Source organism: Lichenostomus cassidix, chromosome 12 (assembly GCF_008360975.1).
Source record: "Lichenostomus cassidix isolate B80296 chromosome 12, HeHo_3.0, whole genome shotgun sequence".
In the NCBI taxonomy this organism is placed as follows: domain Eukaryota; kingdom Metazoa; phylum Chordata; class Aves; order Passeriformes; family Meliphagidae; genus Lichenostomus; species Lichenostomus cassidix.
Window position 1 is genome coordinate 12,230,087 of NC_139493.1, and position 23,043 is coordinate 12,253,129.

The 23,043-nt window shown below is 36.4% G+C and overlaps 1 protein-coding gene across 5 annotated transcripts in view; it reads left to right on the forward strand.

Annotated features, from left to right (window-relative positions):
* Positions 1 to 23,043, forward strand: part of ERC2 (ELKS/RAB6-interacting/CAST family member 2) — a 394,496-nt gene that overhangs the window by 9,986 nt on the left and 361,467 nt on the right. For all 5 annotated transcript variants that reach the window (XR_014854746.1, XR_014854748.1, XR_014854749.1 and 2 more), the window contains one exon: positions 7,388 to 8,186. Coding sequence is in view for 1 of the 5 variants with exons in the window: in XM_085072716.1 (XP_084928842.1) it covers positions 7,530 to 8,186 (657 nt within the window). In the remaining 4 variants the exon portion in view is untranslated. The remainder of the gene's footprint in view (positions 1 to 7,387; positions 8,187 to 23,043) is intronic.

Sequence of the window (23,043 nt, forward strand, 5' to 3'; positions counted from 1 at the left end):
GGGGCTTCTCTGGGCAGTTTGCTGTGTAAAGCAAGTTTATTTTTGATGGCTGAGTATTGGCAGTCATGAGGTACCTTGGCTTTCGTTTATAGACCTCATTTGAAATCTGCTCAAACCATTTGTTTTTCCTTAAGGAAACAGTTACAATAACATCTGTCATCAACATCAGATGTTAAGTCAGATACCTGTGAGGACTTATAAATTGCACTTGTGAGCTGGGGTGATTGTGGTCAGCTGAGTGTGAGCCCAAAGTGGGCAGATGGGGCTGTGCTATGGAATTAAGAGTGTTTGGGGAACTCTCCAACTCTTTTGGCAAATAAATAAATAACTAAAAAGGTAATTCCTGAAGTGCAGTGTCTTCTAATAGCTCCAGGATGCTGATTCTATGATGAATTGAAAGCTAATCTGCTAAATCACTTGGGTCATTTACAGAGCCTGTAAGTTCCTTGGACAACTTTGATCTGATGTGGCTGAAGCAGAGCCAGTTTTTCTTTGGCATGGGACTGAAACATGTGCATGCTCTTGTGTCTGAGCAAAGAGAACAGAGATGTTCTACAGGTTTTTGGATTGTGATGGCTTCAAAGCATGCTGAATGCACAAATATGCTGCTTCCTTTGCAATTTGAGTAGGCATATTACTATTCTTGAATCAAATAAATCTAAGATGCAGAGTGGATATTTAGGCTTGCTAAATATCCTGATATTGAAGTATTCTAATAAATTTCTGGAGGCTATGCAGATAGTAATAGGAGCAGCTATTAAGACTATCTTGTTGCTTTTTAAAATGAGAGTGGAAGATTTGTAGCAAAATATAGCTTTATTTTGCAAATGTGTAAGCCTGTATTTAATAACATTCATGAGAGTAACCTTAGTGAACTCAATTGAAAATACTCCATTGTGTGGGAGCATCTCTGTTGGTTTCTAAAACATTGAGTTAGAAATGCATCTTAAAATAAAAAGTATGACATCAATGTAAATGACAGAATATTCTTAAGCATACTGAATGTGAAAATAGACAAATTTACAGGTCTAACTACAAACTCAGTCTATATTTACATTATTTTCACTTCTTAGGTTATTTTACTAAAATGAATGTAGTCTTTAACATGCATTTAATATATGTGTATGTATATGTGTGTTACCAGCTGAAAAGCCTTATGTTTCAAAGAATTGGTATAAATGCTGACAGTATAGATGAATGCTAGGACAAGTCTGGTCTTTCAGTTTTTTTCCTGGAAAACTTTCAGGTTTTCTTAACTCATGCTCATTTTTAAGCTCTACCTTCTCAAAGGAAATTCAGTCTATAACAAAAACAGTGTTTCTGTAAACTAGTCATTCAAGTTAGGTAAATGTTGACAAAAGCAAAGGATAACTGTGCTAATAATTAGGTGTAACTTTCATGTAATCCTGAAGAATGTTGTATATTTTTACATTTTAATATTTTTTCCAGAAAAGAGACTATTTTAGTAAAAATTCAAGATAGATGATTGTTGTTCTTTAGTAGTCATTAAATGCAAAGTTCTGTTTGCCTGGTTTACCATGTGCCTTAGAATAATCCTCCACAAAATACTGGAGTTTGTAAATGCAGGCTTGCATTGATAAATGAGAATCCTTATTGAGAAGGAAATAAAAGGCAAGTGATTAACAGTTGCAGGATGGAACACATAATGAATCCAGGCTAGGATGCAGAATTCAGCACACAAGATACCTGCAAGGACCGAAATGTTAGTAAATATTCTCCTGGAAAACCAAAAGCCAAGTCTTTAGAAATGGTTGTGTATCCTGAGAAGGTCATTATGGTGCAGGCAAGTTGAACTAAAAAACTTAAGAGGTACCAAGCAGTGTTTTGGAATTTGTGTTTCTATCCCTTGCTGCTTGTGATTCACACCATCCACCCTCCCACCCACCAATAAAAAATTGGATCCCAATGTTAAAAGTTGCAGAGAGCAGATGGGCAGCAAAACAATGACACAGTGAGCGTGGGACTGGGAACTGGAGCCAGTGAAAGCTGAGGTGCTTTACTCTGCACCTCTGAAACCCTTCATCACACTCCTGTTGGTGCTTGTGCTTAATACTTTAAACACAGGAGAATGCTGAACATCCCTGCTTCTGTGGAGTGACTGCTAAATCAGAAAGAACTGGATAGTGAGAAATGCTCAGCACTGGAAGGTAACTTGTACAGACTGTACGTGGTTGTTTGCCCAGATTTGACAGATAGGCTGCCCTATAACTTTTTATAAAGATACAGGGTGTTCTCTGGCATAACAATTAAAATTAGATGTGATGATTCTGCCATTGGTTGGTTATAAAGCCTTCTTTCTATGTTCCATTTTCAGGTCTTTAATATTTTACACAACATCAGAAAGATAAAATGAAACAAATTTGAAATTTCTCACCTCACTTAAGCATCTTAGAAACCCCAGGAAGACTTGTCACATGCAGGACTGCAGGAAAGAATTCTTTTAATGGAAGTGTTAGATATAAAATGCTAGGAATTGGAGTTTGAGTAACAAAGAGACCTAACTCAAAAGTTAGAAAAATGAGAGGTGTCAGTTGGTAGAGTTTAAATATTTCTTATTTAAAGGCTTTTTCTAACTATTATGATGTTTTAAAACAATTACAATGTCTCGAACATTGTAATAATGACTAAAATGCATTGAAACAAATGTACCTCCCTTGAACACTGGCCTTGTTTTAAACCCACGAAACTTTATAAGAGTTAAAAAGGTATTGTTGATTTTTCACTTAAGTACATTTGAGAGTAATATAATTGACAATCCAAATAATGGTGTCAGAACTGCTTGCTTTTAAAGATTTTTAATACGGCATTTTGAGCAAATATTTCAATTGATGGAGTTTCGACTGCATGACAAGCATTAATTGCTGTCACTGCACCTGACAGCATTAGAATGTCTGACAGCTTTATTTTCCATATATGTCATCGGGTGCATATTGAGCAGCCCCTCCTACCTTTGCCTTCATATACGATTTCTCCTGTGTGAAAGAGAAATGAAAGGCAGGCAGGCCTGGGGAACTGTTCCTGTGAGGTGATAAATGCCAGTTCTTCCATTTAGCATCCATGGGAGTTGAGGGACACAACCAGCTTGCAAGATTAAGGCATACTTTTAAACTTTATTTATGACTACATATGGGCTATTTTTACAAACAGCTACAAGAGTGAAGGGATAAATTAATGTCTGTTAACCAGTAAAAATAATTTTATTGTGCAGACTGCAGTAAAACTTAAATTTACGTGAGGCATGCAGATTCAGGATACTGTAAGGGACCTAAATGAAAATGTTGCATTTCAAGTTGTCATGTACACTTTGTTTTTCAAACTTGTAAGGAACAGTAGAGTAGCAGGAAAGAATGTATTTTCTTTTTAGGATTAAAAATAGGCAGAGGGAATAAATAGTTTGGTCAGTCTGGTAGGTAGGAAAAGAGATTACTTTGTACTTTTAATACAAACAATGCTGGTCTTGTACGAACCCAATATGAAGGGCATTGTTTGTTATTTTTTTTTACTTTATTAAAAGAAGACATGCCCGGCTGCTCAGATTAATGAAGAAAGGGAGGATACTGTACAACAGATTTGCGTTCTCTGCATGTAGTTTGTATCAGCTTGCTGCCTTTTTTTCTTTACATCAGCACAGATAATAAAAAACATGTGAAGAAAAGAATATTCTCTGAGGATGGATTGTACCACTATTAAAGCAGTAGAAAACCTAGGTAAACCAAAAAGTGCTAGAAATACTTCTGGCTCTTAGTCACTGCTTTTAATACAAATATGATCCTGGTTTTCTATGTACAGAGATGTTTTTGGTGTGATAAGAGAGTATTCAAAAAATGTTATCAAAATAAAGAAATCATTATTGTTTGCTAGGACATGTGTTTATGGAACAGATCTTTCTGTGAATCTCCTTCCTTTTGTGATGCTCCAAAATACAGTCCTGGTGGAGAAAATAGGAGTATTATGTTCCACATTACCTGTGTGTGGTTTGTTTTGGTTTTTTTTAAATTTATTTTGCTTTTTTTGGTTGATGTGTGGGGACCTGTACAGTACACTACAGTTTTAGACAGTTTGCAATCAGATTGGTGATTCCTGTACCTAAATGTCACCATAAATTGTTTGGGGAGGTTAACTCCAAGGAAGGTGTTTCCTTAAAGCTTTTGGTACTTTTACAAATATTTGAGCTCTTGGCTCAGTGTTAATATTGGCAAGTAGTTGTGCAAAGCTATTAAGTATTTGGCTAATACCCAAACTTCCTGCTGACTAGATGATTCAGGCCAGAGGAGGACACACTAACAGTCTAAATCATCCCTGAGCATGTAGGAGTGTAACCAGTGAAAACCAGAACTTATGGGATACTGTGTACACAGTATTTCAGAGAAACTCGAATTATGTGAAATGGAGAAGCAAGGATTTGGAAAATAAATTGAGTGAGATCTTCAATTAGCATCATATTAGAGTCCTGTGCTCCAAGTCTCTATACAAATCGAAAGCTAAAAGACAAAATGCATTGTCAGACTTCAGCAATGTGGGTAATGTGAACCCATGATGTTGCTGTCTGTGGAGTGCAGGTGATCAGATGGGCAGGAATGTGGAAAATAGGGCAAGCTGAAGTTGGAACAGGCATCAGGATGCACTTTGGCATGAAACAGACTGTGGCGGGTTTGCTGGGGTTCTCAAGGCTGGTGAGAGCATGGGGGAAAGTGTCCAGTGCCTGCCTCCAGCCATGGATGCATGCTTAACTTTCTGCATCCTAAAAGGATCCATATAGAATACAGCTTTGTTTGCAAAGCAGAATATTAAACTCATGATTAAATGGTTAAAGTCATGTGTTATGTACATTAAAAGGTATTTCTTTAAAATAAGAAAATATTGAGCCAAGCAGGTGAGCGTCTGTGTTTTTCTTTTTTTCTGGTACTAAGTGATTTGGATATTTTAAAACTGAACTGCTATAGGAAAATGCATGTAGTGGATGGGTCTACAGTGTGTCCCTACCAGACTGAGCCAATCTGGGTAACTTTTTTTTCTCAGAGAAGGTTTTAGAGGGATATGACCTTTATAAGCTCCTTTGTCCTGGCTACTGCAACACCTACAGCTTGGGTGAAAAATTATTACTTGAGTGTTTTAATGTTCCTGCCCAATAAAAAGAGAAATATAAAATAAATTTCTTTCAAAACAGAATCATCTATATCTCACCTGTCCATTCTAAGTTCAACTAGAATGGCTCAGCTGGTTCTATGGGAAGATGGGATCTCTCCCTCTCTCTTTTTCTCCAGGCAGTAAATGATGATCTGTGTGGTAGTTGTTGAGGTCCTGAGGCTGATATTGCTTCTTCATGTCTCCAGTTCCTGATGTGTTGAGACACACAGTAAATCTTCCTGAAGCTAGGAAGGCTGTGTGTGTATAAGCAGTAAAGAACAGAAAATGGTGTAGGTGCTGCTCTCCCCTCTTTCATGAAGCAATGATGTTTGGCTTCTGCTGTGTCTGAGAATTTTCACAGCCCCAAAGGAAGGCTCCAGTTTTATCCATAACAAGTACACACTTTGAAAAAGCATGTTTTCATGTGTTTGTATTTTTCTGAGGTGTTTGCAAGAAAGCCAGTCTGTATAATTCAGGCTGTAGAAGGCAACAAATTGCAAATGCAAATTGAGAAACCCTAAGAATTTTTGAAGGGCAGGGTTTTCAGCTTTGGTCTGTGAGCTGTCCTTAGTAGCTCATTAAAGTATGAAAATCAAGCATATAATTGGTGTGTTTGCACTTTCTACTTAGAGATCTCTCTTTTGATTAGAATATTTCTAGTGGGAAAATAAAAGAAACAATTGAAAATGCTGGAGAAGTAATAACACTTCTTTGGTGGTGTTTTGCGTCTCTTTTCCTGTTGCTCTCAGAATTTTTCACAAGCTTATGAAAGCTACAGTGTTCAATCAGCATTTGAACATTGCTAAAGAAGTGCAGTGAGAAGTTAGCCTCCCTTTGGATAAGGAATGAGGATCTTTTAAGTAGAGCTCAATGGTAAGCACTGGAGTGCTGAATGAGATAAGTGTTCTTTGATTTGAGATGAGAATTTCCAAAACTTTCCAGAAGTTCAGAAAAGACCACAACTAATAAGCTCTAAAAGGGAAAACCAGTACCTAAAAATACATATCAGATGCACAACTAGAAGGCTAAGTAGGTTATTAGGTAACTCTAAGCAAGAAACATAAATTACTTATTTATCAGACTGTGGCAATGAAAAGGAAAAACAGTATGGATGTGATATCAGATACAATATAAAATATTGGAGATACTCAATACCTCTAGTTCTGAGGATCAATGAAACCAAACCCCACCACCTGGATGTGTATCATATCTGCTCTATCTAAAACTACTTTATTGTGAGCAGTTTAAACTGATACTGGCAGTTTCTGCTAGCAGTATTGTTTTTTCACTAGGCCAGAGTGTTCTGGTTTTTTGTGGGGCTTTTTGCTTGTTTTGTTTGTGGGTTTTTTTAATTGAGTGAGTGGGAGCGTGGGGTGAATTCTATCAATTTAGAAGATAGTTGTTTAGTTGCTTTTGCTCAGGATCTGCCAGGAGCAGAGGAAGGAAAATAATCTTCAGCTCTGGTCTCATGGGATATTTGTCTTTGAAGGAGCTACAGAACTATTTCAGGCAACTAGAAAGATAGAAGGATGGGATTTCTCAGAGGCCTTGATGAGTTGTTTGGCCAGAGGATGGCTGGTGCTTGAGAATTAGGATAAGTAGTTGCATTGCCCCAGTTGCCATATGGGAATTTTGGTTTTTTTTTGAATTGGTCAAAGCGTTGAAGTTGAGATGGCAGAAAATCTGCACGAGTTCTTTTGGTGGAACAAGCTGTGGGTCAGCTCTTGAATGCTGCGTGACACCTGAAAAGAGGGAAAGGTTTGGATAGTCATGTTAAAATACTGAAACTTGGAAATGTAGATCAACAAGTTACATCTGGTTCCTTTATATCTGTGTGCCTTGGGGAGGAATTCTGGAGGCTTTCAGAGGGTGGTCCTTAATGTCAGCTACAAATATTTTTCTTTATATAAGATTTCACATTGTCAGTCATTTAAGTCCATTAACATACCATGTTTTTGGGCCCATGTTGATCACCGCAACTTAGTTTAGCGAGCTTTAACTCAAACTTTTATAGCAAGAAAGAAATTAGGAGTTTTATTTTGATTGAAATTAGCTTGAAAATGCATTTTAGGCAAATAATCCTGAATATAAAATGTATAGTAGATTTTATTTTTGAAGTTATTACTCTTGGAAGTGAGTTTTTCTGATATATCGTGATTACTTCTAAGTTTATTTTCCAAGATGAAAACTTCATTTTATAATGTGGTGTTTTGTTTTGTCTTGTTTTTTTCCCCCCCAGATCTGTCTTTGGAGGAAAAAGATTTTTACTAACTGGAAGAATGCAGTGAAACTGCCAATATTTCTAGCCGGAATTATAAATTTAATATTCAACTTTAGCATTACTAGTTTCTTACTAAGTAGTACCTCAAAGTAGAAGAAAGATGTATGGGAGCGCAAGAACAATCAGCAACTTGGAAGGAAGTCCCTCCAGGTCTCCCCGCCTGCCAAGGTCCCCTCGCCTGGGCCACAGGAGGACCCACAGCGGGGGAGGAGGAGGGACAGGGAAGACGTTGTCCATGGAGAACATCCAATCCCTTAACGCCGCCTATGCAACATCTGGACCAATGTACCTGAGTGACCACGAGGGCGTAGCTTCTACTACTTTCCCAAAGGGCACAATGACTCTTGGAAGGGCTACAAATCGAGCTGTGTATGGTGGCCGAGTCACAGCCATGGGGAGCAGCCCCAACATTGCCTCTGCTGGACTGTCCCACACAGATGTGCTCTCTTACACTGACCAGCACGGAGGGCTGACCACATCCTCACACCACCACCACCACCAGGTTCCTTCCATGCTGAGACAGGTTAGAGACAGTGCCGTGTTGGACCTGCAGGCTCAGCTCAAGGATCTACAGAGGGAGAATGACCTTCTCAGAAAAGAGCTTGACATTAAGGACAGCAAGCTGGGGTCCTCTATGAACAGCATCAAAACTTTCTGGAGTCCTGAGCTGAAGAAAGAGAGAGTATTGAGGAAAGAAGAAGCAGCCAGAATGTCAGTTCTTAAAGAACAAATGAGAGTTTCCCATGAAGAAAATCAGGTAAGTAATTATGAAAGTTTCTTTGTGTTGATTTAAAACCAAGCACTAGTTGTTTTGCTTATGGTGCTGTATCCAGTGCTGGCACAAGTTTGACATTTGCCACAAGAATAGTGTGTCTTGATATATCTGCTTCTGGCTGCTAAACTGTAGGAAAGCACACTAATAAGAATCCAAATGCAGGTTATAATTTCCTTCATGCAGCATCCTTTCACATTTCAGCTGCAGAAAATAATTGTTGTTACCCTTTTTATTTTAGAAACTTTCTCTAGGGTTTTTTTTTTGCAACAGCTGTCTATACTTGGCAACATTTTCTGAAGAGGTGAATGAGCCACCCTTGCAAAAGTATAAATAAACACCCAGAGGCATATTTTGTTTAAGCTGTACAGGGATTTAACAGTTATAAAGTTAAAAGAAGATAAATCTCCATATGCAACTTTCTGTACTTCTGCATTACAGAATGTAGTTAGTTTTCAGTAACATTTCAGAGACCTGTGTCTTAGAAAACAAGTATCTCGTAAATATGTATTTCGAACACTTCTATTCATGATATAACATCCTTTTCCCAAAGTTATAAAAGGATTCAAATATTTAAATCTGGATGGATAAATCTGTAAAGTCAAACTTTGAGACTTTATGCTGTATCAAATATATACAGCTATATATGCAAAGCTGTACGAAACAGTGGCACAGAATAGATAAAAAAAATTCTCCTTCCTTTCTCCACACACTTTTGGCTGCTGGTCTTATTTTAAAGCTGCTCCTTTTTAGACCATCTGTTAACTTTCCTCAGACAAAAACACAGTCCTGTGTTTCTCTCACTTCCAGATTCCAAATCTAAACTTCTTTGCTGGCAGGCAGCAACAACTGACATTTTTTAATTTACTTCCAAGTTTGTGATCAATTAGTGCTTCTCAGCAAGCTTTCCACCTTTTGGCATGTTGTGAACCCAAATATCTCCAGGACTAACAAGTCTGTTACCAGTTACTTCAGTGGGAAACTGACTGGGTCGTGATCAGGAATTCAGTACAATGAATTAATTTAGTAATTTCTTGTAAAACTTTTGTATCCAGGCTGATAGTAGTAGTTGCTGATTATTTATTTAGAGTAGGTGTGCTAGGATGCTGCTAGAACTACTATTATCAAAAATAATATTGGTGGAGGTTCTGTTTTCCAAAAACCTTGTTGGTTAGATATTTTAATGATGGTAGTTAGTGTCACCTTATTAGGAGGAATATTCTAATATGCTCTCATGTAATTCTTATGGAAATGTCACATGAATATCTTACACTGACATTTGGAACCTGAATCTGGTATTTAGAGACTTTGTCACATACTGAGGTGGTTGTTCTGTTTTTTTTCCCCTAAAAGCTATTTTTCCTTATCTTGAGGGGGAAGTAAACTAGTAACTCAGTTATGAGTTCATTCATGTCATATCTTTTTGACAAATGCTCTTATTTTCTTGTAACAGCAAACCTGACACAAAGAATGTATTTTGCCCTATGTGTAAATCCTTACTCTATAATAAATGACACAAAGACTGGGTAGCTCAGGATTCCATTGCGAAGTGTCCAAATGTTCACTGCACAGGCCAAGTACACAGTGATATCCCCACAGAGCACTCCTTAGGATCCAGCTGCCCTTTTTTTGTGCTTATTAACACAGTGGACTTTACTTTTGGACCTATTTAAAAAGCCAGTGCCTACAGCCTAACACACCTGTGAAGAAGCACTGCTTTTCAATTGTTTTTGCACTAGACTTTGGCTGCCTTTGCTAGGATTTCCTGTTCTTGAACTGAAAGAAGCAATAAATAATTAATGTCTGGTGCCAGTCTCAGTGCCACTTATGACTTTACAGTGCCATCATCACATCCTTCCCTCAGCTCTTTTCCAGACAGGAGAATCTTACCATGTGTGATAATTCCTTGTGAAACAGTGACATGTTTTTCAGACCTATTACACGTTTGGGGTTGTTTTTTTTGAGCTGAGGAGATGAAAACAGTTTATGTTCTGATAAGGTGTAAAATGAGTTGTGTTGATGCTGTAGTGTTTGCCCTTTTCTTCACTATGTCTCTCACAGGCATTCCCAACAATTAGATTTTTTCTCTCCAGTTTTGGATGCCTTTATTTTTGCTGCTACTGAGTAATAGACTAATATCTTAATGGAAATATTTATCGTAGCTGAAAAAACCACACCCCTGATTCTAACCAGTTTAGATCCTAGCTTGTTATGCATAAAGGTGGGATTATTTTCACTTGTGTACCACTTTTATCTCCCTGAATTTCATCTGCCAGCCTTTGGCTATTTGCTTAGTCTTATAAAATTCTTCTTTGCATTTGGTCTTTGTCTTTACTGCCCTGAATAACCAAATAACATGAGGAAAATTTGTCATCTTACTGATCACCCTGTTCTCTGGGTTACTTAGGAAGTGTCAGTCAGCACAAAGCTCAGCCACAGGTTCCAGCAAAATTCCACAGGGACCTTCTGTTGGTTTTAGGAGTCAACCATGTGTTTCTGCTATTTCCTCTCTTGTAATCAAATATATGTGTATAAAAGGACCCATCCTCTTATCTAATTCCTGCTTACTTTCCTTGTAAGCATTTGTAGAGGAGCCTTTCTGAAGGAATGCCTTTGGAAGCCCAGGCTGGCTGTGTCAGCTTGTTTGTCACTCTTACTTATCCAGAGGACTGTTGAGTCTTTTAAGCAACTAATTAAAATTAGAGTTATCAAAAAGCTGTCATTTTAATGAAAAAAAAAAGGTGATGTGCTCTATCACATCTTTACTAAAAGTGGTCTATCTTTCCTTGTGTGTCTGAGGATTATTGGCTTATAAAACTTCCTTGAAAACTGACTGAAACACTAAAAATTGCTTTCACATTGGCTGTCCATGATGAAAGTGACCTTGATTGGATTCCTTAGTCTCCTAGCAAACTTTGGGAACTCTGAGGAGACTGGAGAAAGGCAAATCTGCCTGCCGAAAGAAAAAAAAGTGAGATAAGACGAGTGAAATATGTTTGATATTTTTATGGTGGTTCCTGAAAAACTATTGTGAAAAACCAAAGAAAATTATTTGTAAACTATATTTTTTTAATCATTAGCTATTTCTAAATATAGGGGGAAAAATAAAATACACTAACACCCAATATGGATTTGTCAAAAATAATGCCAAGGTAGTCTGATTTTCTTGGATGACAGGAAGACACACCTTATGCATAAGGGAAAACCAGTAGCAACATATTGATGTTGGGAAATTTTGTTAGTCTTTCATTGTCTCAAAAGACTTTCCTTAGTGAGCTGGTGGGAAGCATGAGAGAGGAAATTACTGCTCTATGGAGAACCATCTGGTTGGAAGCCTATGTCAAAGTGCAGTTATCAACGATTCATGGTGAAATTGGAAATGTTTCCAGTAGGATCTGATAGGGATCTGTCATGTGCTCGAGGCTTTCATCAGTGTCCTGAAGGATGGATATGTTATGCATCCAGATAATGTTAAGCTTGTGAAGGCTTAAAAACATCCTGGAAAACAGGATTATAAATGAAAATAAATTTGCAAAATAGATGAAATAGTTTGAAACAGTAGGATCTGTTTCAACAGGAAAATTGATAAAATTAAACCTTTTGGAGGCAGAAAGAGACCCATGAGAAATTTTATGAACAATAACATGGACATTCATGATTTTCTTTTGGAAGTTATCTTATTTCTGAAAGTGTATGCTTTCAGCACCTGTTCTTTGATATTACAACCCTCATTTAGTTGTCTTGTTTTTCTGTTCTTCATATTCTTTGTGATATTTTCTCTCAGCATGATTGGAATAATTTCATGTTAGTTGCTATACCTAGGGGCAGGAAGCACTCTACATGTTTTTAACTATTTAACATGGTTCATCTTGGAATCATCCATTTGTGACATCTCAGAGATTTTGCTTTTTCCCCCCCTCAGGTAGATAGTTATTCCCTCTAATCTGGCTTGAATAGAAGATTCTAATCATGTGTAATGTATGGCAGAGTTAATGTAGGAGGTTTCAGTGCAGAGCAGAAGGCCATGAGGTGGGAAGTGCTGGAAAGACACAAGACATAATTCAGCAATATTCATTTCCCAGATTGTTGCCTGACTGTCAAAAGAAGAGGGAGAACGAATTTGATTTGGATTAGCTGCTTCTAATTAATGTATGTTAGCTGATACGCTGCTTTTATGACATTACAAAAACTAAATAACTGGGACATTTTTTTAAAATGCACATTAAGTTCTGTTGCACAAAATAAAACTCCTTTTACCTACTTTAAAATGTCATCATTTAATAGTACATAATTAATACAGAATGGACACTGTGTGCAATGAACAGTGGCTCTTTTTCAGTCATGATATGATTATATGTTGTTGAAAATAAATGGTGAGCATGATCCTTTTTTCTGTTACAGAAAACCAGGTAATTTTAATTGACTTAATGTGTTCTTTGAAAACATATTATAAATTTCAATCTTTTGAAGTTTAGTTCCTGTCCTGATACTGCAGGAATTTACTTCTTATTAATGAGATGAAGAGAGGATAAAAAGGATAGTGAACAGTTCCTCTGAGTCTTATAGTCTTGAATACAAAATTTTCTTGAAATAGTTTCTCAGAATAACTTTGGTCTGTCTGTAGCAATATGAGTAACTCAGATGCTGCAGGTAAACAGAATAGAGCTGATAAAACAATCAGTAGAGAATGTGTATTCATGAGTTCAGAACTGTGAGTAGCTACTCAGTGTTATTTCATATGCTCTTCATTTTCACTTTGATTCACGTAAGTATCTAAATACAACAATAAAAGGAAATATGCTAACAAATATGCTGAAATGGTGTTTCCTTTCTCTGTACTAATTAAACTATATTCCTAATAAAACTTTGATTAGGCTAAGGTATACATTATTAAAAAAAAGTCTTGTCTAGACATTTTCTTTATGCCCTTTGGAATTCTCGAGGGTTCATCCTAGTGGAGTATGCAGGGAGCTGCCAATGCTTGGGTTTTTAGCATGAGTTCCTAGATAAGTATTTTCTTCCTTAATGTCAAAATATGCACTTGATCAGTGGTTGGAAAGGAGACCTCCCATTGTTCCTAAATACCAGATGCAGTTGGAGGAGGATTTTTTTGGGTGTAAATACTTTTCAGCCCACCTTATTGTGTGAAACAGCATGGGTTTTGAAGCTGATTGTGAATATTAATGAAGTATAAGGTTACACGCAACTCAAAGCTAAGAGCCTGAGGAATGGAAATGTTCTGCTTGTGGTATACTATGTTGCCTGAGGTATGTTATCACATAAATAGTCTAAAAAATATAAATTGGCTGCATTTTGTACTAAATGCCTCTCTTCTAGAAAAAAAATATTTTCAAGGTCAAATTTTAATATAGTCTTTACAACCAGTGAAAGTTTCTTAAGGTATTTTAGAATGGTTCTGTAAAGCCAGTAGGTTCATCATATCCATTCATCTTACTTTTTCTTTTTCACTGTACTGTTGTTTTCTGCTTTCTTCGCCTTCTTAAAAAAAAATGTTTCTGTCTTGAGCTGCATGCATTCTTGTTGATTTTAACTTTATTTTGCATGTTTCCACTGTTTTCTTTGTTTAAATTCATGTGCATTGCTGGCAATTTAGGTAAGTGCAAAATATTTCTTCTTTACGTTGTTTATTAAATGCGACAAAGTGCTTAAGCTTTTAACCACACAGAATAGATCAAACATTCATTATCTGAATAGGAAAGCAGATTGAAATAAGTAGACTTTTTTTATTATTATATTGAAAACGCCTGGGAAATGGGAAGAGACCAAAATAGCAGGACTCCCGTGCTGAGGAGTGATGCTGAGGAACAGTGAATAAGCTGCGCCAGAAAGGTGTGTGTTGCCTTTTGTTGTTACTGATGAGCAGGAAAGGCTCCTGGCTCTGGTGGGGAGTACAATTTGATAAGGAGGGGGGTCATGGTGCTACAGATAACCAAGGAAATTTTGAGGAAGTAATAACCCAAAAGTGCTTGAGGGTGAATGAGGGAATGTAGTTACTTTTAACCCGGTTTTTTCCTTATGTCTCAAAAAGCTTGGTAAGTGCTGAGCTTGAAAAAAATATGAATGTGACCCTGTAAGAGTGCAAGTACTTGCTTAGTCTTGGCTGAAGCTTTTTGGTGGTATTCTGGTTAGATAGTAGTATTCATACATATATTAAACAGTAGTAATTAATAGTTTAAGTTGTGTGAAAACTGTATCACATGTTAGTGGTAATTTGGAAAGGATAGGAATCATCAATTATACCCTTTTGTGCATTTTTGAGGTATAGAGATCTGACAAAAGTAAAATTTGATTTTTCTGTTGCCCCCAGTATTTTAAAAAGATAAGGACCACGAATTGTAGTCTTTAGGATGCACTGCATGTAAGTGTCAGCTGAAAGCATACTATTTTTGTATTTAGAACAAAAGGTACTTAATTCATCATGTTGGAAATGAAAAGCTACTGAATATTGCAGAATCCCTACTTTATTTTAAATGCAGGATATAGGTCATTCTGAGTTATCCAGTGCCAAAGTGCTAGCATGAAAGTTCATTTGCATCTTGAAGTCGTAGAGTGGGTGTCAAATAATGAGTATCAGTGAGTGTTCTTCATAAAGAATAGAGAAGACTGGTAGTATTTTGAGAAGGTGGTTCAACTGCATAGCAGAAACAGCATTGCAATGAAAGATGTTTGGAATTGTGTGATGCTCTAGGACTTGGAACTGTGAATTCATCAGTTCTGAACATATTCACATCCTTAGCTAATATTTCATGGCTCACCTCAAATACTACAAAAGCTGCTGCTGTTTGCACTGTGGTTTTTTTTGTCCTGTAATGGGGGTGATTATCTTAAAACATGAGGAGTTTTCTGAAAGGCTGTAGGTTTACTATTTATTTTAGAAGTTGATATTTCCAGCTGAATTTAGTAATTTCATCCTGTTTGTTATATTTCCCTAGCAATTTCAGATGGAGATGCACTCTCTGTTGCTCAGTCTGATGCACTTTGTGCACTGTTGTGTTGCTCAGCAGTGATTGTTGTGCTCCTGTGTGGGTAAAACCCTTTAACAGAAGCCGGGATTCTGACAGGGTCTTGGAGAGCACCACTTCAGAAAAACATAGATCTGGCAGGATATTAGTTGGGATTAAATTACCTTGATGTTACCCTTGCTTTATGCTTGTAGCCCTGCATGAGGGTGTTCCTTCAGTACCTACTGCTAAGTCACACCTCAAGTATGGCAGCTGCTGCTTTTTGCCCCCTCTTGTTGTAAATTAGGGAAGTCCAGATTCAATTCTATCCTAGTAGGTAGTTTATGATGTCAGAATGACATAAAGGAGATGAGGAGAGAGGTAATTGTATTATCTATAAACCATTTGGAATTTTGTTAGAATTAGGTGGTATTGGATACATCACATTAATAGTAAACTTTCATGATGCAGGAATTTGTTTTGAAAGCAAGTTTTACAAAGCATAAATGAAGTTTCCTGGAGATGTTAACTAAACATTTAATCTCATTAGTAATACAGTTTCTCACAGGTATCATAAATAATACATCAAACATTATCCTTGGCGAATCTCTTTTCCACTGATTGTGATGGAGCCTGTAGTTTATGGAACGTTTTTTTTTGAAGTATGTCTTTATTTTTCTTTTAGGTTATCTAAACTGGTTTCTTTCCTGGATTTAAACCTGAAGGTCTTAGACTAAATCTGAAAAAAATTCTGGAAATGACTTTTCAGAATTTTCCATCATCTTAAGTCGGAGAGAGAAAAGGAAGGAAGTACTGACAAAAAAAAGAGTAATTTCTTTCTCACTTTACATTTTTAGTCTTTATTAGTAAAATTTCAGACATTTTCCTTCCTTTTGGTCCTTTCATGTATTTTCTCAGAGTTGTCCCCAAATTATCTAACCTGCAGTTAATAATGTCATATTCTATCAGCCTGCAATACAGAACTAAATCCCCTAGGCTATTTCTGAAAACCACAACCTTTTTGACTGTGCTGCAAAGCATTATATTTATTTTATGTATGTATATAATTTAAAGATAAACTAGCATGACACTTCCTAACCTTCCTCTTTTCTGTTATGCTCCTGAATTCATAAGATGCCTTTCAGATTGTTGTCAGGGTAAGGGCAATGTTATGAGGGTGACTTGACCTGTTGGTCATGGATTCAATTTTCTTTTGAATTTTTGCATGTCTGGCAGTTATTCTTGGTTAATGTCACACAGGATCAGATTTGGACTATTTGTCATTTGCTCTGCTGAAGGTGTCTGGCATTCCTGACTGTGGAACTGTGTATTTCCCTGGTGCCAGCGAATCACTTGTTAAAGCTGTCAGCTGCAAGATATTATCTGTTACTTGAGTTCATTGCTGGAACATCTGTTGGCTGAGTTGGTAAAGAAACTAGGATTCAGAGCCCTTGGTATATTTTATAAAGGATAACTTTGGGTCAAGTTGAATTGCTTGTGGCAGGAGCAAATAAGTCATTTGAATCCAGTAGTTTTAGAATATTTGGCCTGTGGATGGGAAAATCATATTTACTTTTGAATTTCCTTAAGCTTCTGCCACAATATAGTTACTACTCTTACTCTTGGTGTTGGAAGATGCTATAAAAAGCGAAAACACTTGTTATAAAGAGGCAGTAGATTTCATATGAGTTGCTCTTTTTATCCCAAAGGAAAAGGAATGAATGATGGTTTTGCCAAAAGGAAAATCCTGAGGCAAATCAATGTAAATATTTCAGTGTTAGAGACTCAGAACACTAAGGTCTTGTAAGGTCTGTACTGCAGTCTCATCTATAATGGAATGAGAGGGTGGGTCTCCATCATGTGACACTTTTGTAGAAGGAAAGCAAAGGTCAGCAGAACCTGCAGGAAAAGCATAACACATGTTGGGATGCAGCTTCAGAGGAGCAGCAAACCCTAAAACAAGGCCTGCTTTTTGAACACACTTGAATTTCTATTCAGTTGACTGCAGCATTAATTGTATGCAATGCAAGTCCCACTGCAAAGCCTGCGTTTGAATTGAAGGAAATCAGAGGCAGGGAGTTGTGCTTTGAAAATTAGAGCTTTTCTAAATATTTTGATTTCAGTTGTGTAAACTGATGCATAGCTCTTGCAATTTGTAGGTAGAAAGTCTGAAAGAATAGTCCTGTTAGTGTGAACTTTTTCCCCTGTGTGGCATGAACTGCAGGTACCTGGTTACTAGTAAAGCATAATGATCTTTAACTAATTCAGTGAAGAAATGCCTGGATATCACGGTATAATAGATATTTCCTCTGGATACAGTAGAAGGTGGAGGTGAACTAGTGGGTTATATTTAAATCTTGATATACCAAAACATTACTAAAATGGTTCAATCCCAACTTGAAAAATCACTGTTTGCAAGCAACATGTCTGTAATAAAATCTGGCTGTTCTATTGAAGCATACATGTAATTATGCACATATGTGTACATAAAAAAATTATACAAAGGTTGGGATATTCAGAATGTTTTGCATTCAGTGATCACTAAATTTCTTATCTGAGTGACAGAAACAAAGCTTGAGGGAAATCAAAATTCCAAATTACCTTTTATTTTGAAGCCAAAATTCTGTCCACATCATTCAGAAAATGTATCTCGTGAGCACAGCTCTCTGGACTATGGAATATGTGCTACCTACAGAAAAATGCTTGAGGTTTATACTGAGTTTAATGTTAACATGATGTTGACATTTAGGTACATGTTACATTGTCTTATCTGTTTTAATGCATTTTGTAAAAAACTCAAAATGAACCCAGTACTTTAATACTTATGATAATTAATATTGTAATGAAAATTACAGTATACCACTAGAATGGTCTTACAATATTCTGGAAATCTGAAGTTCTTCCTAAAAAAATTGTGTTCAGAAGCACATTGGGTTATATGCCAGCGTAAGTTTTGACAGCAAGAGAGATTTGGCATGATTTTTCATCATTGGTTAACAACCACTGCTTACTACATCACCTTCTGGTGGAAAAATTTATTTATTTTAGTTGTATATTATTGTCGTTTTAATATGTTTATTACTCTATTTATAACCTAAACTTGTCTGTTCTTAGTTTGGTTGAAATATGGGAATGAATGAGCTGCATAATTGCATAATTGTGTATGAATGATCTGATACTTTCCTTACACTTGAGAGATATTTTTGTCTTCCAATTCCCTAGTGCAGTAAAGGAAGGGAGGAGGGAACTAAAGAGTAGAAAACACAGAAGTTGCTTAAGAAAGCAAAACCAGGCATTCTTCATCCTGTTCAGGCAGTTCATCCCCTGAAGAGGGAGAGCTGTCAGCAGGAGAATTTCAGCAATTAGACAAGAACACTCGTGATAGGCTTTTCCACCTGAATACACTGCGCTATCCTGGCTTCAGGACTGCAGAATTAACAAGCAGTGCCAGTCGGGCAAAGTCCAAGAAAAATATTTGTAAGGAACATTTTAGAGAAGAGGTTTTTTTCCTTAAGGAAGTATATAGGTGCAACAATAAAACACGAATGGAAGGCATCAGTAATTCTGTGTTAAAGATGTAGGGCTTTGTCCTTTTCAGGTCTTGTATAAAGAGGTGTAAGTTCTCACTGTGTAGAGAAGTGGCGCCTTGATGGCTAAAGACAGAATTGAATACTGGAGGAAAGAGTATGTGAAGTTACAAGAAAAGAAAATTATATTTAGGAATATATTTTTCATACTTGTTTCAACTAGAAGGTCTCCTTTTTTTCATGTCACAGTGGTATCAGAAGAAAGTGGTGACTTGATCCCGTTGGAAACTATTTGAAAACCTATGGTTCCAAAGTCTTTCTAGGTGGTCACTGTCCAGCTGTGTCCACTTGAGTTGTTTCCAAATATGTGGGGTAGAATCCATTCTTTGATATTCCAAAAGCTTAATTCAAGGATAAGTTGGGGATAAAATATATTAAATAGTGCCATATTTATTAACTTAAGTATTTTGTGGCAAACTTTGTAACACAGTGTTGCATTATTAATATTTCAGGTATTTTAATACATCTTAATTAAAACCCACTCAAAAAAAGTAGAGAAGTAGTTTGGATCTAGGAAGACACATTTGCATCACAACAAATTGTTCCCAACTTCTATTATTTTGTGCAGGTGCCTTTCTCCACATCAGTCTTCCTTCTCTGCATTTGCTGCACATACCTGCCGATTCTGGAGATTGGCATTGTTGTCCAGCTGGCTCAATTATTTCAGGGTTACTTTTTTAGTCCTCTTGATGTTGTTAGATAATTGAAATCTTGTGAAACTGAGCATTGTATTATATGCATTTTTAAAGGAAGTCCTATTGTGTGTGAAATTCCTGTCTTTATATTCTGATGAAAGTTTACCCTTAATAGATTTCAGGGCATTCTTTCACCATTTGAGCATCCATTAGGAAAGGGTTATTCAGCTAGTAGAATTCTTTAAAGAAAGTGTTTCTATTACATTTCATTTATCTAAAATTCTACTCTTTGTGAGTTATAACTGTGTTTTCATATCCCAACCTGAAAGCTTGTGGTTTGACAAGTCTATGTGGTTCAATACCTTCTGACCTTTCCCAGCTCATTCTTTTTCTGCAGGACTTGGGATTTTAGCAGGAGGGGGCACTGAACGCTTGCAAAGTCACTTAATGTCTGTGCTAGTCAGCAATTGCTCACGTTCTTCTGCTGCTTTTCCTAAGTTGTCATTAGGGTTCCTGTATCAGCATAATGTGCTACATTAGGGATAAAATTCTTGGGTTTTTCCCTGTGGTATAATTTTGATTTGGGTCTAAATGACTAAATAGTGTCTACAACAAATTTAATTCTTTCAGCCTTTAAGATTTACTTTCCTCATACTTTTTTTTCTAGAACTAAGTAATCACTTGTTTTTAACAGTAATTTTAAGAGATGAGGAATTCTAAAATGTTCAGAAACAAACAGTTTTTACTGCAAAAACTATACCAAATCTATTTTGTTATGAATTTCCTTTCATTTTATTAACTCATTTTTACCAGATGGTAGAAAATTCAGGAAAACACATAATGAGGTTTGCTGCTGTTTTCATTTTTAATTCAGCTCACAAAAGGCTACTGGCAGGATTATCTGTGATTAAGAAGAGTGAGTCAATTTGTATTAACTCCTTATTTATACCATTTACACATCTTACCCATTGAGTATTATCCCCCTCTCCTCTGTTGTGCTGTTCAGTTTTGATTAGCATTTTTTTGACTCATAAGTTCAAAGTCGACTGTGTTTTGAGGTAGTAATTCTGTATGACAGACTGTGGTTACTCACCTTCTTTTCCCAAATTCAGAAGTAACTCTTTTCTCTTTATTAATGCTGTGAACAGTGAGGTCATTAAAAGCAGTTTCCCTTCTGTTTCACTGTGCAGGGGAAGAACTGTCCCAGCTGTTATATGAGAATAGGGAAGGTGAATATTCTCATGTCACTTGCAGAGGCAAGCAGTGAACTTCAGATCAGTACATTTGCAACTGTTAGATATCTAAAACTAGTGCAGACCATACAATTTAAGAGAACTTGATAATTTAGAAATTAACTAATTGGTTGTTTTATAAAGTCACTCTCTGTTGCTTTTCTGTGAAATGTTTGCCAGAAGTTGATTGGTTTTGGACCAATGTGTGTCACAACTCTTCCTACTCTGTAAGTAAAACACTGGGGAAATGACAACTTCAGGTTGTTTCAGAGAGATTTCCTATAATATGAAATATGAAGCTATATTTCAAATAAGATATTTTTTGTATTTCAAGAAATTATGCTGAAATGTTTACTCATCTATGAACACATGTAAAACAGCTGAAAGAGGAAAGGCTGGAATTCAGGAGAGCCCAGCAGTAGCTTTGGCAGTTTGCATAGTAATGCTCAACAAATGTAGTAGCACTTTTCATAGTGTGCCAAGGTAGGGAACTGTGCACCCTTCTGCAGTCCACAATTGATTTACCAAGCTGCCAGATAAGAATCTGAAGGAAAACAAAGCAGTTTGTGATAAATGCTAGAAAGAATAAATATACACGTGCACATTTGCTGTACTGGTATTTTTAATTTTTGCCTGTGCACAGCTACACTGTTTAACTTAAAATGTAAAGTTGACAGTTCTTATATATGAAGTAACTCTCCTGTTCTGTCTCTGTTATTGAGATGATACAGCTTTTTCTTTCAATGTCTTCCCATTTTCTGCTGTTTTTCTTGTGGATTCTTTTGCTTCAGCAGTTTACTCTTTTTATCTAACTATCTAGTATCTAAGCAATGAAAATAACTGAGTCTGAGCATGCTTGCAGGTTTTGGTAGTGCTATTCTATTTTGGTTTACATTTTCCTTTAAGCTGGGCAAAACCTGAATGACACAGCAAACTGAGAGGCCTTAGCAATGTTTCCTATTAAAAATGAAGTGTTCAGTTCTTTGTACAGAATCTTTAAAATAATTTAGCTGTGCTGTTCTAAGTATTAAAGAAACAAATGGTTTAGAACTGTCTGTCTTTGAGAGGAAAATTGGGGAAGCTTAATTTCACAAACAAAACCCCTTTTACAGTAGCTAAAGGAGTTTGTGCTTTATCATGTTTGGGCATCTGGAAATGCTCACTGGATAAATATGCACTTTTTTGGGTTTAGCCTCTTGGCTCTGGTGTAAAACTTGATGTTTAGAAACCCTATTGGCATAGGTTTCATAGCATCTAAGCATATGAATTTCATTCCTGCATTGCTTTTGAATATGGATCTCTGCCATCAAATAACTTAATTTGCCTTCATCAATCACAAAAAAGTATTTTTATACTTTAGTGACTGAGGCTTTGATTTTTCTAGTGTGAAATACCACATCAGCTTTCCATCAGCTCAGACTGGTTCTCGCTATTTTATTTGCATGGTTTCTTGCTGTGCTATAAGGGATTTAATGATTAAATCTTACCAAAACTGAACCCAAATCCGACCTTTAAGACCATTATAAATTTTAGTAAATACATATTTTCATTAATATTTTGCTAGTATTATCCTGTATTTAAATGTATCTCTTCATAGTCATTGATTACTAAAATAAAAACCAGGAGGTTTCATATTAGTAGGACATAGGAACAGTAATTATGTCCAAAGGGATACAAGAAATACTTTTTTTGGCGTATCTGATTCCTTACTGTTAATTTAATTTGGGTTTTTTTAATTTTTTTTTTTAGTTCTAATTGATCATCTGGAATCTGCAAAGCAATATTGTAGATTGAGACTAAATCTATTCTCTGTTATGCTCTTGGTTATACCTGGACTAACATTTTAGTTATGCCTGAACATAACTAGCTTTCCTCTTGATAACAGAATTAATTTTGATAAATAAATGCACAGATATCTGGAATAGGTGCTGGTCTAGCACATTTGGGTGCCTTTTCACAGCTCTTGCAGCATCTCTGTCACTGTTCATGCTGAGCCCCTGTTTTGTGAGCTGAAACGTGAAATGTTAAAGGAGTGACATTATTTGCAATGAAATGGACCAATGTAATAAGATATTGCTTCTGACACTTCTCAGAATATCATACAAGTGTGGAAGCATTTTTCAGAAGGCCATTTATTGAAATCCAGTTTTACATTGACTATTTTGACTCTCAGATATCTGTAGTGTTCTTTGCTTCCATTAGATGGTCAGGAGCCTTTGGCAATTCCAGCATCCTTCTTTGTGAGACTAAAAATATCTTGACACACAAAAGTACTTTCAAGACTGACTACTGCTCCTGTACTGGGAAATTACCAATCTCAGGGGCTGGATTTTTTTGTTTTTCTTTGCCCCCCCTCATCTTGTGTGGCCTATTTCTTTTATTTCATAAACCGTTATGTGATGGAAGATATTTTTATTGAAATTCCA